Source organism: Aristolochia californica, unplaced genomic scaffold, assembly GCF_029961685.1.
Source record: "Aristolochia californica isolate CCGP_79_NKW_82.1479 unplaced genomic scaffold, dmAriCali1.0.hap1 SCAF_11, whole genome shotgun sequence".
NCBI classification, from domain to species: Eukaryota; Viridiplantae; Streptophyta; class Magnoliopsida; order Piperales; family Aristolochiaceae; genus Aristolochia; species Aristolochia californica.
Genome location: NW_027181782.1, coordinates 34,530,941 through 34,548,162, shown reverse-complemented (window position 1 = coordinate 34,548,162; position 17,222 = coordinate 34,530,941). Strand labels below are relative to the sequence as shown.

Here is a 17,222-nt window from a genome sequence, read left to right as displayed (position 1 = left end):
TTGCAGTAAAAATTGTTTGTATTTTTCAACATTAAAAAGTTGGTGGTATGCATAAAGAGTTCAATGGTTGCAGGAGTACCTACAGAACACTTTTCCATGTTTACTGATTCACAGCAGATTTTTTAGAACTTCTGGCTTCTAATATGCAACATATGAGCTTTTCTCTTCTTTCTACTGTATATTCAATATCAATTCAAATAAAAATACAGAATTCTATGTTATGCATTCACAAACGTAGGTGTTCTTGTTGGGCTCTTGAGAGATTTTGTATAAGCAATTGGCAATGCCATAATTTTCTTTGCTTTGCTAACATATGCTCTTTTGGTGAAGTTGTTGTAGTCATTTGCTTCTATCTCGTCTAATATCTGACTGTACAAAAGCAACGAGGCCGAGACCTGTAAAAAGTTTGCAAATTGAATAAGTGTCAGCCACTAAAGGATATTCCAGGATTAAGAAGGAAATGACGAGGTATGTTATAATTTTCCTTTTGGTATTGGACAGTTTTTTTACCGGCCATCTACTTGCTGAGTTGAGTTCTATCACTCCTTTCTCTGCTTCTTTGAAAAACATTCTTGCCCTTTTGATTTGACTTTTCATGAAACTCCGCCACTTATCTGTTACCCTCCCTGCAAATATATCTTCGTCGGAAAGCCCTGCTTGAACTAGCTCATCCTGTGGAAGATAGATCCTTCCTCTTCGTGCACTGATAAACGATTAAACAAACATGAGATGATAGAGAAGAGCCCATATTTTTACTTGAAGCTGAATGCAAGAACTGAAAAACAGCGTTTTATTTAAAGTCTTTCCTAGAGTGACATGTTGTTATCCAGTTCTGATACTTACTCTTCACCAACATCTCTGAGTATATTTGTCAGCTGGTTAGCAAGTCCTAATGCTAAGGCAGCATTATAAACACTTTCTGTAGATGCTTGTGAACTAGGATCAATGCCCATGACTGGAACACTCATTAGTCCGACAGTTCCAGCCACGTAGTAACAATATAGATAGAGCTCGTCGAAATTCTTATATCTTGACTTGACAAGATCCATTCTCATTCCTTCTATCATGTCTTTGAAGGGCTGAAAAGACAAAAAGCTTAGTTACATCAGAAACTTTTTGTTAACTTTTTGTTGTGGCAAATAGAGCAAGAATTAGCAAGCAGAATTGAAATGATAACTTCAATAGGATGCAAATAAATACAGGTTCTGGTAGAGAATCACATGGAACAGTTGTCTAAGATAGAATTTGTTCATAGATGTGACTGTGAACATGAAGTTTTAATAGTTGGAATTTATGGTTGCTTTAATTACTCAAATAACCACATTATGAGAACCAATTGAGCCAAGGGTTCAATCCACAATCATTTCCAATACTTACAGAGCATATAAAATTGATCTGTCTTCTCTAAACAGACCAAACAGAGAGGATGGCCAACTGTTCCATATAAAAAGTATGCTGAAATCTACACTTAAAGAATGCAGATGTCCACAAAAGGTAAAATACTGATAGCAAGACAAATTATTGAATATATAAGCTATAACTTACAGAACAAAGGATATGCCCAGGATCAGGCAAAAATACCTGTATATCAACAGGGAACTTTGAGACTGTATCTGACAGAGCAGCATCAAACATATCATATGGACGACCTGCAAAGAGGTCCTCCAACCTTTTCTCCCACCGGTCTAGAGCCGTTGGTGTAATATGAGAGGCATTGGGCCCATCCACAAACTCATCTGTCCTCCTGCACCACACTGCATATTTGACAATGTTAAGCTTTTCAGCCAAAATAATACATGAATGCACATTCTGGTAATGCAAAGAGATGGAGAGGATCCATCGTCTTTTAAACATGGGATCATACATAAACATAGAAATTCTTACTTTGGTGTTTCATCTTAAGAAGGTAAGTGGATTGGCTTTTGAAGTATTACAATAGTTACTTGATAATGTTAGTGGATTCTGTATCTGGCTGAAAATAAGTCATTCACCCAGTTGATTATCTGTTCCTCAAGAGAAACATGATCAGCTTATTCCATGGCTCCCTTTGCATGAATATTACTTCTCATTTTTTCTCATTCCTTGTCTTCTTCATATACTATCAGCCATCCCTACCAAGAAATAATAAGGCAATGTTTGTTACACTATAGAAACGGTGGTTCTGATTGAGCTAAAGTTCTCAGATTCAATGCTTCTCTTGGCAAATGCAGGTGAGTTCATATATGATCCAGCTATTGTAGAGATACAAACTTACCACAAGGCTAAAATGATTGACAGGAGGGAAGTAAACTAAAAGCCATATGTAGAACCAAACTTCAATAGTCATAAAAATGCTTCAAATCCAGTAATATCACAAACCCTCTGGAACTCATAGAGACTGAATTTAAAAATTAAAAAAAAGAGACAGCTTGCTATTGTAAGTTCTTCTTCTTTGTCATTTTCTTCCCTTTATTTTTATTTTTCTGCCCAACATCTCTGCTCACAGATCAGTTGCTTCCTGGAGCTAGCCAAACATAATACCCCTCAATGTGTAACTTAAATTCTAGAAGATTAAGCACTTCTAGATTTTACAGGGAAAGAAACCAGTAATCCTAGTATCTTAGAAAGCATTAGAACATGAATGGATGATTACTCTCCCACTAATGATTTAGATCGACCTGCCATGTCTTCAATGTTATAAAGGTGCTGTAATGGAAATAAAACACACATACCATATATTGCCCAAATAGCTCTCCTTCTTTCTGGAGTCATAAGCATAGTTCCTACAGAAGAGCATGAAACATGAATTTAAGAATTTCATAAGTTCTGAATCACTTGGTACTACTACACTCACCAGTAGGAAAAACTACAACATACCCAAGTAAAATGTCTTGGCATACTCTGCACAGACGTCTTCACAGCGATCATAAGCTTCATTTAGCAAATTAAGGGTCCCAGGAACAATAATCTCCGGTTTGACATCAAGCTCATCGATAGACCTCAGCTGCTTTTTAACCAAAGCAGCTTGCTTGAGCACCACATCATAAACCTTCTGCTCAGATGACACAGCGATTTCCCCAGCTGGAGTTGCAACTAAGCTCGAGAAGATGGGAAAACTTCCGGCGTTTTCTGGGCTAAACCCCGTGCAGGCATACTTGAGATCCGCAGTTACAGAGCCAAAACTCCATTTCAACCTCCTCCCCTTCAGTTTCTCATCATATCTAGTAAATAGTGTTTTACTCAGAGACCACCCCGTGTTGTCTACGATTCGAACTCCTTCACGAATCGAATCTGAAAACCCAAGACCACCTGAAAGTTCTAATGGTGAAGCCACCCGTATTATAGTGGAAGACATATCGAATCTCTTCTTTGCTCTACTCTTTTCCCTTTCCCCTTTTTCACAAAAACAGGATACGAGAAGTAACTCTTGTCAGAAGCAGGTAACGAAGGGAAGGTCTAGTGAAGAAGCTCAGAGTAATGGAAGGCCTCGCCGTAAACAGCAGGACAAATGGAAGTAGGGACTGGAACCAACCCAGTAAACTTCTTCTTCCGTCTTCCAATTCGTCACCTCTTTCTCTCCGCTCTACACCACCCACACCATCACTTGACCAGACAAAAGCCATACCCTGTGCTCCCACCATCTCCCACACTAGTAAAGAAGAATCCGACCCACTTCTCCATTCTTCCAAAATTCATGTTCCGAACCCCATTTACGTCCACTCATCGAGCGATCGGCGGCTCATCGTAATCCCAGAAAGTTCAGTGAAGTTGCCACGTGTACAAAGCGAGCCGATGTGGAAAGTTAGAAGAAGATAACATTATCACTTTGGTGGAAGAGCCTATGGACCTCAAGAGCTCACACCTGTCGTCGCCAACCAAGCTCCCTATTGGCGATTGGAGCGAAGCATCTCGGTGGGAAATCGGGAAATAGGTTCAGACATCAGAGCTTTCACGTCCACATCTCAGACAGACGGCCGGCCCTCACCCACGTCTCCTTCCACTTTTCTCACCACTCCTTCCCCATGAAAGATTACCCTTTTTGGATCATGAATTCGTGATTATTTAAACCAGAAACGGACAATGCGATCTCATATGTTTGGGTTTCTCCATTGGATCATTCTTTCACTCTGTTGAAAAGGGGCAATGGTTTAACGATGATCTGCTCTGCTACTTTATGTGGGAAGTGATCTGAGCAGTGACGAGTGAGTGCATTTGCCACGTTTAGTAGTAGATTAAAATAATTTTCAGAGAATCTAAGCAGTTAAGCTTGGAAATTATAGAATATGAAGACGGTTCGCTTAATGGTCTGACTGGTACCATGCACTTCCATCGAGAGACACTTTGATTGGTTCTGTGTTTTTTAATCTTGATGGTAGGAACGTGGCACTGCCGGTAAGACACAGTTAACATCAACTTCCGCAGAAAAGAACGAGAATCGTTCTGGCCATGTCTGAAAGTTGAGTTTATTAGATGGAGATCTGGTTTTCACTGTACATACCGCTGACCATTATCAAGAACTTATGTTGGGGAAAAAAGCACAATTGTTCAAAGAAAATAAAATTTTGGGATTATTTGTGATGGGGACGAAGCTAGTAGTAGAATTCCTGAAATCCAAAATCACATTCTGAGCACTTGCACAGTTTTTACTGCTCGATGACCCATATATTAGCTAGGTAAATACAAGCATTTTGTGAACCATTGTTTAGCTTATATATTAGAGGGGGGACTCTCTCCCTCTACCAACAAGAATAGTTGGGGAGGGGCCCTCCCATTTCCTTTTGTTGGGCACAAAAAGAAGATGTAGTCAAGGGCATCCATCAACCTAAAGAGAGGGAGCCCCACCCTCTCAATTTATATAAAGAAAAAAATGTTTATAATTTTTATAAAAAATTAGTATAATAATTGTGCATTGTTTTCTTTGGTATATTTGAAAAGTGTTGGAGTTTTTTTTTTAAAAAATTAATAAACTTAAAATATTTGTACTCACTTAATCCATACGAGACTATTCTTTAACATTATCCATCACGTGTAGTTTCTCCATATGTGGATATTTTACATGTAGGCTCATGTATGGGGACCTGTTCTAATACCATTCGATGAGAAAGAAGAGAAGCAAATATGAAAGAGAAATGGACCGATATATTAGGTGCAGGCTTGCAACTAAGGTTTTGTGGACCTTAGACCTTTGTACTAAGATAAATGTGTACATATATATCCATGTAAAAACAATTTTTACTCAATCAATCAAATAATCTTGTATGTGGAGTCCATTAATTGCATAATTAAACATAGTTAAAGTAGTCTTGACAGATTATTACCCTTTCATAGCTTATGTCCTCAACCAATAATTTAGTTACGTGGGCTTTGTGGACCGTTTTAATGTACCTCAGAAGGTTGGGTCCAATAGGGGTCCATTTCGGAGTAGCTGCTCCACAAAGGTCAATAATCACTCTAGCTCTTTCTTTAGGGTTGAGGCGTCTCACTATCAGCAGCAGTTTCCGTCCCTCTGGAGAAGATTTTGAATTGGAGAGAGACGAGGAATCATGGTAGAAGAAAGTGCAGCCTCGGAAGGGCCAGAAGCGAATCAGGATTTGACTCCATGGGAGCATCATTCCGCAGTGATAAGACTTCCTCGCTTCGATTACAAAGCACCTTCTTCTCTGTTGGAGAACTCTCATGCAGGCTTCTTAATTACCTGCCCTATTAGTAAGATCCTGTTTTTTCTTCTGTTTCTATTTTTTTTAGGAATTTTGATAGATGATAATCCAGATTGAGCATTGCCAGCTCAAAACTTTGTGTCAACTCTGTTTACCAAGTCTGAATCTTTTGGTGAAATGTGAAAAAACCAACTCTGTATAAACAGAGAGGAATGTAGTAGAAATATTGGTCTCTAGAGACAGCTATTAGGATAGCTGAAATGCACTCCGCATTTACGGTTGGTTTGTCCATTGAATTTGCACGGGCAAACTCCCTTTACTGGGTCTTTATGTCTTTATGTCTTTGCTTGCTACTAATGAAAATGAAGAAGGTATTGCTGTTTGCTGCACGTTTTTTTTTTTTTTTTTTTAATTCATTTTTTTAACGATACGGATAATGAAGTTCGGCCCTCTTATGTTTTTCTTATTGTGTGAGTTTGGTCGTCTCTTTATGCACATTGTGGTGAATTTACTGAATTTCAGAAACCCAAACATCATGCTGTGCATGATATTTTTTATTTGGTTACTATTGATATCCTTTTTTGTCTTTTGTTAATTACATCAGTGTAGAGATTGGAATTTGGGCCTTTGAACATTGTTTTTTGGTGATACAGGACGAGAGAAAAGTGCTACTAAAGAGGCTATTTCGATTCTTGATAAGGTTGATATCTTTCTTCTCTACTTCCTCATATCAGATATTTTCCTCTAGAATTTTGCCAATAACTACTACTGAAACACTACGAATAAGATAATTCAAAAGGGAAATTTTGAATTTGGTGCAGTACTTACGCTCATTGGCCTCTGATGGGTTTGAAAAACTGGAATCATCTGATGTGAATGTTGCAGCTAAAAAAAGAAAAATATGCTTGGAGAAGATAGAGGGGGAAGATACCAACTGTTCAGAAGAAAGTAACTCAGTCAGCGAAGCTGGAAATTTTGGTAATGATACTGTCGCCAAATGCCTTCAATTCTTTACTGTGGCTTCAAAGCCGAATCTGGTAATAGTCTATCTGTGAAAGCAGATGAAGGTGAAAATAAGAGTGGCTCAGTACCTTTGGAGGAGACCCAAAATGCAGCTTGTGGAAGTAGTGCTACTCTCTCACTCGTAAAGCTAACCGGGAGTGGGTTACTTCTCTTTACCTTTCCAAGATATAGCCGCACACAAACTGCTGATATTCTGTCAGATATTTTCAACTCTTTGAATTCCGGGAGCTTGAGACCACCTCAGTAAGTGTTTTCCTCTTCATTAATGTTCAGTAAGTGTCTATCCATTCTAATTGAATGTTGTTAGCTTAGTTAGATTCTGTGGTCTTTTTTGTTGTAGGTGGTGTCATCGAATTCTTCCTATCCAAGCCACTTGCAGTCTGAAAGAGGACAACCTCCGTGAGATTGTATCAAAGCTTGTTCAACAGTTCCTGGAGGATGACCGACATAAGCATGGAAAACCAATTAAGGTATCTTTTCTTTGTTAATAACTAGATGTCTTACTTTTTTTATCAATAACGATGCTAGGAAAACAGTTACAGTTGGGGTAGGCAAGAAAAATTGTAGGATAGGTCTTATAACTCGTTCATGTATCTTGACTGTTCAGTGCATTCTGTCACTAGTGTTATTTTTCCTGCTAAAACTGTTTTCTCAATTGTTATCTCATTATTTTTAGACGGTGGTTTTGTGCCTTTGATGTGATTGAAACAATCAATACTTCTTAATGTCCCAGTTTGCAGTTGCATATAACAAAAGAGGCATTGATGAGACACGCATGAATACCAAGAAGACCTCAGAGAAAGATTCTAATCAAGTTACTTTATCAAACAGAAACCAATGCTTTAGTGTTGTGGCTAGAGCTGTTAAGGATGTTGTGGAGGATTCAGTTGTGGATCTCGAGTCACCACAGGTTGAACACACTCCATCTGAACAACTAAATCTTATCATTATTTTCCCTTTATATTTTGCTTCCCTCTGTGAATCTCTAACTTTTAAGGGCTTTTCTAAAGTCTTTTCCAAGAATGCCAGAAATTTGTTTCTAGTTTGAAATCTATTCCAGAGTTTATTATGGCTTCTTGGAAAGACATCTCTCAAAAAACTTCTCGTTGGAAAATGAGGTGATTTTCCTGCCAGAGCTTTCTATGCATAATAAGTAGGATTCACTTTTTCCTGGTAAGAGAGACCCTTTAATGGCCGTCCTCCCCATATCAAAGCCCACCGCTCATGTAACTTATTCTCTCCATATTAGAGCCACCAAAACTGCCCTCTTTCTTTTCCATGTAGCTTTTTTTCCAAGGCCCACCCTCTCATTAATTTCAGCATCCATCCCTGGGCTACAATCAGTATTCTCTTCCCTTTCCTTGTGTCATGCAACTCTTCAAACATCCATTTTTTGCCAAAGCCCATCTCTTTCTTTGCGTATCCAATTATTTTTCATTGCTCCCACCATCTCCCCTCCCTTAACTATCCAGTTTTTCAGTGAGCCCTTTGAGAGTAATCTCAAAGGTATTTTGACAAAAGTTATGACTTTTCCTAGAAAAGGTACTAATGTATTTTTGAAGTATGATTTGCTTGGAAATTTGTGAATAGAAAACTTGTATTCAGTTTATCTTGGGAAGCAGAGTTTGTAAGGAGAGACACTGAGAGTCCTAAGCCAACTTGATGTTCTTTTCTCCTAATGGAATGTAAAACCCAGATTAGACATTGACTAGTGAAACAAATCCTATTATACTAGCTACTAATATACCCTAACCTTGAATCTCACCGGCTTAAAACTTTTGGATTGATCATCTTAGCTTTCACATGCAATATTTGACATCCAAATTATTTTTCTAATTAATTTTTGCAGCTTGTAGTGTTTGTGGAATTATTGCCCCTCTCTAGGCTACCTCAAGGGACTCCAATAGCTGCAGTTTCAGTTCTTCCACAGAATCTTGTTGCAACCAAGCCACGGATATCTGTCAAGTCATTAATCTCAGATTCCAAGACCAAGAAACAGAGTTGATAGTTGGATACCGTTGTACATGTTTACCAGTCTCCTTACATTATTAAGTCCAAGTTGGAGGGTAGGGGTACCCCTGCGTTTTTATATTTTATGTATTTGCCTCCTGCGCCTACTGCTCTGGAAGTAAGAAGGAAAACATGAGAACATGAAAATTAGCAAATCACACAGGAAGTTTTGCATCACGATCGATTTTATTTTGTAATGAAATCTTGTTATGTTAAATATGATGTGGCATTCGTCCATATTTTCTTTCGCAAATTTTAGCTTTATGCATGTCTGCTTCAGGAGAGGGGAGGCCATGTCTGCATAAAACGAAGTGGTAGACCATGGCAAGATGAACTGAAAAAATAATTTTACATATGTTCGACATAAGAACCACAAATGGCGATGGTGAGATCCAAATTAACACCGTTTTGGGCAGAGGAGCCGGAGAACTCTTTGAAATTGATCCTCGACGATGAAGACAACCCTTCACTGTTCTCGCTGGTGGATGATGTGTTGCACCTCTGTCTGGGCTGCAGTGATAAGGACAATGATAAATCGTCGATCCCTTCGTCTTCGTCTCTGTTTTCATGATCAAACAGTTGCCAGAAAAGCGGATGGTGGCGCCTCCCCTCGTCCCTCTCCTTCAATTTCCGCTTCCCCAGTGAATGACTCCGCTGTTCTTCTGGTTTTCCAATCTGTCAAATCAAATGGGTTCTCGCTCAGAGGGATGAACTTTTTTTTTAAAATATTTTTCAATTTTTTAACAGTTTGCTTTAAGTACCCATTTCAAGCTCTGTCACATGCATGCAGCAGAGAAGAAAAGAAGATTCTTGCTGTAAAATTGAGACCATTTGGAAGTTTCAAATACAGGGTTTCAGAAGACCAGGAAAGAAGAGAAAAAATTGCTTACTGGTAAATGGGAAAAAAGAGAACGACAGAAAAGAAATCATTATTCTTTTTGTTTCATCGGAGTAGGGAGCATGAATGGTCAAGTTCATGCAATCTTTTACAAAATCGACATTACTGCAAGGCCTAGCAACAGCGAGAAAGAATCGAGGAAGAAAGACGGTCAGGGAAATCATGAAAATGGTAAAGAATAAAAAGGCAGGACAAAAAGCTACCAGGCAGAGAAAATCCCAAGAGAACGGAAAAGGAAACGAGAAAGATCCCTTTTCCCTCATGTACCTTGATAACATCAGATTCTTCCACCAGGTAGCCTAATGCATTGAGCTTGCACAGATGGTCTGCCTCGGCATCTTTTTGGCCTCTGAAACCCGTCTCCTTTAGTCCGCGTTTCTCAGCAAGAGCTTGCAGATAATCATCAAAACGGTACGAAGAGGTGACCGAACTAAAGATTCTTTGGTGTTTTTGCAAGCAATCAGAGACAGTACTGCTCTCCATGCATTGTCTGGAAAGAAGCAAGAGAATATTATCGGTAAATGAATCAGAAATGGAGGAGGATGAGCAGGGGGGGAAGGGTGTTTCTCGGAACTGCAAAAGCTTACCTTTTTGAAGGGGGAGTCGAGTACATGAACTGCTTTGCCGACTTCGGGGATGTGAAAAAACCATCATCTTCCTCATCGGCGTTGCCATCATTCTCAACAGAAGAGTATTTTCTTTGCTGGGGCGAATGCATATCTGCGTCAAGAAGAGAAAATCAGCCAAACAGCTTCATTTTTTCTTTCCTTGCTGATGAAATCTATGTAAAATCAGAAATTTGCTGATTCACAATTTTTTTAAAAAAAATAAGAATTCAGACATACTGTAAAAGAAAGCTCGGAAAACTAAGACAATAGGCGAACAATGTTTGTTTGAGAGTTCAGAAACCTGATAATGGAAGAAGAGACTATGCAACAGAAACGAAACCATGAAGCAGTCGGTTTGGTCGACAACGGCAAAATGATTTCTCCAGCCATGAGAGAAAAGGGCTCTTGTTTTTTGAAAGCTAAAATTGGGAATGTTCCCATTTACCTAACAAAACACACTCAGACGGAAAAAAGAGAAAGTCATTCAATACCTTGTCTGCTCATGTCGATCTTCATGCTTCTATACATCTGCAACAAGCAGAAGCATTAAAGGTGTAAGAAAGAAGAAGGAGCGAATCCGCTCGAACAAAATCAGCGAAAAGAGTTCATTTGCAGACAAAAAAACAGGCAAAGACTGCTGGGTTGGTTCGGGGAAGAGAAGTGTGTGAAATGGAAAACAACCTGAAGGTGGCTTTTGACATGTGAGATGGTTAGTCCTCGCACGTCCATGAGCTGAAGAACAAGCTTGGGTGTGGCCTCTGAAATGGATGAAGAAAACAGTTAAGAACTTGTTCAAGAAAGATGGAAGCAATCTTGATGGAAGAAAAGAAAATGAAGAAAATTAAAAATCTGGACAAGAGGCGCTTACTGTCTTGGCCGCCTAGCCTCTCGATGGCATGAACAAAGCAGTGATGAAGATCAGGAGTCCATCTCAGGCGCGGCACCTTGGACCTGATATACTGTCTGACAGCTCCATTCCTCCCGCAACTTCCCATTCTCCACAGTTCTTAAATGGGTTCTTCAGCAAAACTCGTTTCAGTGATCAAAACTGCTGCTTTCGAGACTTTCCAGCTTCTGGGTCTTGCCCGTTCAACCTCTGCAAAATCTTTCGAAGAACTGAACAACAGAGACGCAAGAGAACATATAAAAGATTTCTTCCTCCGCCTCTGAACAACAGAAACCTTTTCTTCTGGATGACTCTTCTACAAAAAAGAGCCAGAACCCCAAATCAAACACTCCTCTGAGACACCAACCCAGTCGACGAACGCCATGACATGTCTGATGTCTGTCTCTTTCGTAAGACCTGTCCCGGTTTAAAGCCACACGAAAAGAGAAGAAACAGCAGCAGTAACAACAGCAGCAGCAGAAGATGAAGAAGAAGAAGAAGGAGCAGGGATCACGAAAAAGCAAAGGAAACACCCACCCCTCTCTCCCCTCCTGTAAATTCCTCCCTCCCGCCTGCAAAAGAAATTCCCATCACGAGCTTCTGATCTTCTCGAAATAATTACAGATGGCTTTGACCCAAGAACGCCAACGTCGTCATGATCACAAAAAGCCCATGACAAAACAATAAAAAATTCGAACCCTGTACAGGAAAACGGCCGTGTAATATCTCTGATCATGGACGCCTCTTAACCCTCTGAGCTAATCAATGATTAATCAAATTCTGAACAGTAAACTCCCCCCTTTGAACCAGTCAAAAGGCTCAAACCTCTCAATTTTCTCTCTCTCACTCTCCCACTCTCTCTCTCGTTTTCCTGTACTGTCACAAGAAGTCAACCATCTATATCACCAAAACTCTAGGGCTCCAGCTTGGGTCTCTGCTGCTCCTGCCCCATCTCCCCACTCCAGTTTTTTCCCCGTTTTCCATTTTAGTCCATCCCTATCAGGCGGTGCCAACTTTTGAAAAAAAAAAAAAATTCCTCAAAGTGACCACCCCCCTCCCCTCCCCTCCCCTCCCCCTTCACCCAAGGTAGAAGGACAGGGGTTACCTACAGTTTGGCTCATGGTATGTATAGAGCGTATCAACTTGGACTTTTGTTATTCTAATACGATATTGTATTAATATGCCTCAAATCGATCGACCGATATCGTATATTAAGTATTTTAATATTTAATATATGGTTAAATTTTATAATAAATATTGTACCCTTTAGGTTTATCCCAATTTGGTATATACCCACTTTAATTAGCTTTTTAAATTTTATTTTTATTAATTAAATAAATAAAATTTAATATTTTTATAAAATATTCCCCCTATTTTTTAATTACACAAAAAACCTCGTTGGTACTCCAGTGTGGGATGAGACCAATTTGAAAGCTCTTCAAGGGATCCATTTATGGGTCATTTGGTCAATGAAAATTTATTAGGGATTTACTCTTGCACATTACTCTTTTTAAGAGTCTTGGTTGACTCTTCACTCTTACCATATTACCCATGATTCAACAGTAAAATTACCTCTATGAGGGTGAGTGTATACTCGGAGTATATTAATATTTATCGTATTTTGTTTTATAGGGTCAATACAGGAGTGTGTATCCATCAAAATACAGAGTATTGATCAATATATCTATATATATATAGAGAGAGAGAGAGAGTTTTAAGGTATTTAATGTGTATTTAAAAATTGATAGGCTTAATCAAAAGGGAGGGTGTCCTTTTCTTTGTGTAATTTGAGGTTGAGGGAAAGGATAAATTGGGGAAAGAGGGAAATGTGAAGGAGATGAGGGGGAGGGGGACCCCCACAAGAAACCAAAGGGGACAAATAGAATGGAATAAAAAAATGGAAAATATTAAAATTTTGGAAAAAAATAATTAAAAATAAAATTAAAATATTTACTAGAAAAAACATCATAATAATAAAAAAATCGAAATATTATTATCAATCGGATTCGGGTGGATCCGGTTCCAAATGATTTTGATCACGTGCAGACAAGACGAGTCACGCGGTGGATGGGTTGATGATGTGCATGGCGCGAGCACGTTACGTAGTTTTATATCATGGGATGGCAAATTCGATGTAGCCATGTCATGTCAACATTCTTCTACGTCGTCATATTTAATTATTTAATTATATATATATGAAATTAATGAAAGAAAAGTAAGGTGGACCCAAGAAGGGATAAGGCTATTGGGGAATGACACGCACAGGGCGCATGGCAGCAAACAGTTCTCGCAGGAAGACGAAGCGGGGCACAAACGTCAAATAAGCTCCTTCTTCTCGGGATTCGCTCCAACCATGGCTTCCAGGCTTTGGAGACGAGAGTCGAGACACCCCTGCTGCCGCTGCCGCTGCTGCTGCTGCTCTGCTGGCTGTCTTTCTTCTTTATTGCCGTCTCTCAGTATCCCCAAACTTATTCTCTTAAATTCCTTTTGTCTCTCGTCCCATCGCCATCGTTGGAGACGGGGGTGACAGAGAGCTGCCGAGAAGGAATGATGGGAATTCCTGCAAGGGGAATGATGATCATCAGAGTTTCACGTCCCTACAAAAACTTTTTTTCGCCATTAATGCGCCTTTCCCCCGTTTTCCTCCCTGCGCTTTGTTTGCTTCTGTTCCCCTCCCTGGTTTCGCTTCTTTTCTGGGAAAGAAGAAATGTAGGGTCTAAAGAGAGAGAGGTTGAAGGATGATCGCCTAGAGGGGGACGGTCCTTCGAGGACGCCGGTTTTCTTGGCGTGTGCAGAGAGATGGCTGCATGGGGAACCGGGGTCTGATGGGGATTGCATTGGTTGAATGAATGTCGTTGATCGTTCCTAATCCTCGCTTCCTCTTTCCATTTTCAGATTTCCTTTTTTTCTTTTTGTCATTGGGTACGATTTGAATTGGCAGCCGTGCAGGGACACCATTGATGTATGGGGTGGAGCCGTATCGGGGAGAGGAAGCTGGATTGAAGAATTTCATCTCGCACTGATGACTTCGACTACGTGCTCGTTAATTGGCTTCTACCTCTTCCCATTATTTATTCACTTTCTTCACCTGGTAAGGACTGTCACTCGGTAACGATTCTGGGTGCACATACACTGTTTGACGATTTGATTTTGTCGTAGTCAGCCCCCACTGGATTTTTTTTACCTCCCTGTTACTGGCACACCCTAGTAAAGAAACCTTGGCTTCTGAGCCAACCAACAGTGAAGCAGATTTGCGAGGTTTCATTGTGTGCTTCGTCTCTGAACCCAAAAAATCAATATCGACGTTTGAGTGTGACAGCACCTCTGTAAGTTAATGGTTGAAGAGTCTACATCCCCTTTTCTCCTCTCCACGGTTCGGCACGGTCGACACTTTGACATTCTAGTTCCGGTGGTGGACAGTTTTCTCTTAGAATTGATACCTGAGACGTGCTAAATTCATGGTTAAAAGAAAGGCCTTTCTTCGGCCTTTCTTCCTTTCTTCCTTACAAGCGACGTTGATTCGACTCCGTAAAACGCAGAGGTCGGAATGTTTCATGCTTGGCAATCGCAGCTTTCTGTCCATTTCTTTGATTCTTTCAGCAGCGAAGGCCTGAGAGTAAACATGCAAAATTTGTCATTTCGATGACCTTTAAGAAAATCTGAATAAAGTGTAATATTCAATGCTAGCAGTTTCCAATGGAACGAAGAAATTCAAAAATGGAAATTTTTCTGGAAGAAGAGTGTAAAGAAAGACACAGGAACTTTCATCAGCAGTACTGTCCTGGGATGGCGAGCAAGGCGAAGAGCAGAAGGAAATAGGAAAAATGGACTCCACCGCGTTGCACTAATAAATACTGATCAGAGCTCATCACTGCCATTAGATGGTCTCATTAGATTATTGCAGCCGACCAATAAATGACCTCGAACTTTCCTTTAATGGGTTTAAACTGTTGCACCTCGAAAATTTTAATGGCGACTCTTCTTAACCTTTCCTAATCAAGAGATCACTTTCTTCTACAATTAGGATCCAACCCATTAACGGCTTGGATCTTACATTTCTTAATCTGTAACTGTGATTGTCGTCATGTTCTCTTCTTTTATCATCAGGACTCAGAAAAAGAGGAGAAGCAGAGAAAAGTTTCCCATGGGACAGTGAGTTTGAAATTATGAATAATAAAGGGGGAGTAGGACGCATGGCTTACGTTTTGTTTAAAGGCTTTGTGTGAGAGGAGAGCATGGCTGCCAAAAGGAGATTGAAGATAGATTACCATCTTTTACCATTTGTTTACAAATAACATCCCAGTTGATTTCATCATATGAAACTATATTTGAAGATTTATTTGATGGAGTATTTGGTAGATCAGGTATGGATGAAGTCAGCTGACACTGGTGAGCAGATCAAAACACTTATTTTTGTTGATTTCTGATTAGGTAACATTCTCTCACTTTTGAAAAATGAGAGTAACACAACTGACCATTTATCAATTCATACCTGCATAATATTTCTTGATTCAAAGTCTGGCTGTAGTTCAGGCTAACTCGTGTTTTTCATCAAGAGATGAATGGATCAACTTAGTTCAGAATGGCTTGATGCTCCCTTTCTGGATTCAATGGCAAGTTAGATAGACAAGAAATATAATGTGTTCTTACAGGAAAGGTATCAACGATCGATTTCTGATTCTCCAGCTCTGGACTGCATCACTGATATGAATACTTCTCAGATTCCATAGGTCTGTTATGGCTGGTGTGGTAGATATTAGCAGGGTGGAAATCAATCCATTTTTTTTTTTTTTTATGATTCATCGTCCAGGTCTTGAAAAGATAGTAATTTGCATTAAAGAACTCCATTTAGTCAAAAGATACTTCACTCATCATATGACCATTATTGGCTGGAGAATGAGACGTCCAGGACAAAATAGAGGGTGGACCAGAATGCCTCAAAAGTGAAGCTCAAAGTTTTCCCGGAGTTAGGTAAGCTCAAAGGTCGTCTCGTTGGTAATGGAGCTGCTTTAAATATCCCTAAAATCCTTCATTCTCTGGGGAATGAATGCTCTGGGTGCTACTAGATTTTGTTTCTTTCAGCTTAGGGTTCTCATGGTTTTGTATTAAAATAATACAATCAGGCATCAACTTCTTCGGTTTGACAAGGAAAGATGAGGGGAACATCAATAATTTCAAGTGTTTGTGAATATGTCAAAACGAGAATGACTGTGGGGGGAACTACGTGCCATTAGGTCAACCAGCCACCCTTTGTTGTTGTGGAGTGTGACCTAAGTCTTGGCTAATCATGCTCTCACTCCCCACTAAGTATGAACCTAAGACGGTTTCAAAGGTACCTGTTGGAATCACTAGGGTGACAGTTGGCTTTAGTGATAAAGAATGAAGGGAATGATCCAGTGAGATGGGTAGGTCTGGAATTGTTGCTATAGTGAGACAGATACCTTGTGCTTTTTCACGTTCGATGAGATCCCAACTTCCAATTCTAGTTCATTCTAGAGTGAAATCGATGAGATTTCCGGTAGAACTAAAAACCTTATTTTGTGCCCATAATGAGGTTAATGATAAAAGATAAACATAATCTTTTCAGTTATCAGATATAATTCGATCTGATATATCTCATGTTATATTTATTTTTTCATGTAAAATTTATATTTTCTATTCTAAATTATATATAAAAGTATGGTAAAATTTAATATCTAACATAGTATTAACGTCATCTTCTGCATTTGCCATCCTCTATTCTACCTATCTGCTTGTCACTCTCTCTACCACACCCTTCCAAGCTGAACCACCTAAACTATGCGATTCCGTCCACCTCACTCTCCAACTTTGCCATTACCGGACCACTAAAAAACATAAGGGTGCATCTGCCCCATCCTTTCCCTTCTTACATCACTGGGGCACCCACCACCTCTGACTCAATCACCACTCACTAGCAACTGAACCCAACCGAACCAAACCACTCACTATCACTGTTCAACTCACTCTGTTTTTCTTTTTAGGGGTTTGGTGTTTCAAACTTCTTGGGCTTATCAGTGGCTACTTTCCGAAGACTTCTGGTTTTTCTGGGTGCATGCGCCAGGAAATTTCAGGAAGCAAATAGCCAACCGAAGGAAGATTCCAAGAGCAGGCGAAGGCAGCCTTTCTTCGACATACATTCC

General features: G+C 39.7%; 3 protein-coding genes across 4 annotated transcripts; 1 reads left to right on the top strand and 2 right to left on the bottom strand.

Moving 5' to 3' along the window:
* Window positions 1–105: 105 nt before the first annotated feature.
* On the bottom strand, window positions 106–3,898 carry LOC137944974 (phytoene synthase 2, chloroplastic-like). Its single transcript, XM_068790808.1, has 6 exons — window positions 2,857–3,898; window positions 2,712–2,762; window positions 1,582–1,754; window positions 844–1,079; window positions 511–703; window positions 106–395 (listed from the first exon to the last, which is right to left on the bottom strand). The coding sequence occupies exons 1-6, from the start codon at window positions 3,332–3,334 to the stop codon at window positions 219–221; spliced, it is 1,308 nt and encodes a 435-aa protein (XP_068646909.1). The 5' UTR covers window positions 3,335–3,898; the 3' UTR covers window positions 106–218.
* Window positions 3,899–5,460: 1,562 nt separating this feature from the next.
* LOC137944408 (uncharacterized) lies at window positions 5,461–8,944 on the top strand. 2 transcript variants are annotated; one of them, XM_068790086.1, is made up of 7 exons: window positions 5,461–5,685; window positions 6,290–6,336; window positions 6,458–6,614; window positions 6,698–6,902; window positions 7,000–7,129; window positions 7,393–7,569; window positions 8,509–8,944. In XM_068790086.1, exons 1-7 carry the CDS (start codon window positions 5,523–5,525, stop codon window positions 8,662–8,664), a joined length of 1,035 nt encoding a protein of 344 aa, XP_068646187.1. In that variant the 5' UTR covers window positions 5,461–5,522; the 3' UTR covers window positions 8,665–8,944. The 2 variants fall into 2 exon arrangements, with proteins under 2 accessions (XP_068646187.1, XP_068646188.1); XM_068790087.1 differs by lacking the exon at window positions 7,393–7,569.
* A 44-nt stretch (window positions 8,945–8,988) lies between these two features.
* LOC137944961 (myb family transcription factor MOF1-like) lies at window positions 8,989–11,470 on the bottom strand. The gene is made up of 6 exons (XM_068790786.1): window positions 11,044–11,470; window positions 10,857–10,933; window positions 10,667–10,703; window positions 10,155–10,287; window positions 9,835–10,057; window positions 8,989–9,344 (listed from the first exon to the last, which is right to left on the bottom strand). The coding sequence occupies exons 1-6, from the start codon at window positions 11,168–11,170 to the stop codon at window positions 9,018–9,020; spliced, it is 924 nt and encodes a 307-aa protein (XP_068646887.1). The 5' UTR covers window positions 11,171–11,470; the 3' UTR covers window positions 8,989–9,017.
* Between the last annotated feature and the right edge of the window lie 5,752 nt (window positions 11,471–17,222).

Coding starts and splice junctions, on each gene's coding strand:
- LOC137944974 (XM_068790808.1), bottom strand. CDS start 3,334: ATGTCTTCCACTATAATACGGGTGGCTTCACCATTAGAACTTTCAGGT. Junction 1,755..2,711: donor AGCTATTTGGGCAATATATG/GTATGTGTGTTT, acceptor TCAAATATGCAG/TGTGGTGCAGGAGGACAGAT. Junction 704..843: donor CTCAGAGATGTTGGTGAAGA/GTAAGTATCAGA, acceptor ATCGTTTATCAG/TGCACGAAGAGGAAGGATCT.
- LOC137944408 (XM_068790086.1), top strand. CDS start 5,523: ATGGTAGAAGAAAGTGCAGCCTCGGAAGGGCCAGAAGCGAATCAGGAT. Junction 6,337..6,457: donor CTATTTCGATTCTTGATAAG/GTTGATATCTTT, acceptor AATTTGGTGCAG/TACTTACGCTCATTGGCCTC. Junction 6,903..6,999: donor GGGAGCTTGAGACCACCTCA/GTAAGTGTTTTC, acceptor TTTTTGTTGTAG/GTGGTGTCATCGAATTCTTC.
- LOC137944961 (XM_068790786.1), bottom strand. CDS start 11,170: ATGGGAAGTTGCGGGAGGAATGGAGCTGTCAGACAGTATATCAGGTCC. Junction 10,934..11,043: donor GAGGCTAGGCGGCCAAGACA/GTAAGCGCCTCT, acceptor CATCCATTTCAG/AGGCCACACCCAAGCTTGTT. Junction 9,345..9,834: donor AAGAATCTGATGTTATCAAG/GTACATGAGGGA, acceptor TTGATTTGACAG/ATTGGAAAACCAGAAGAACA.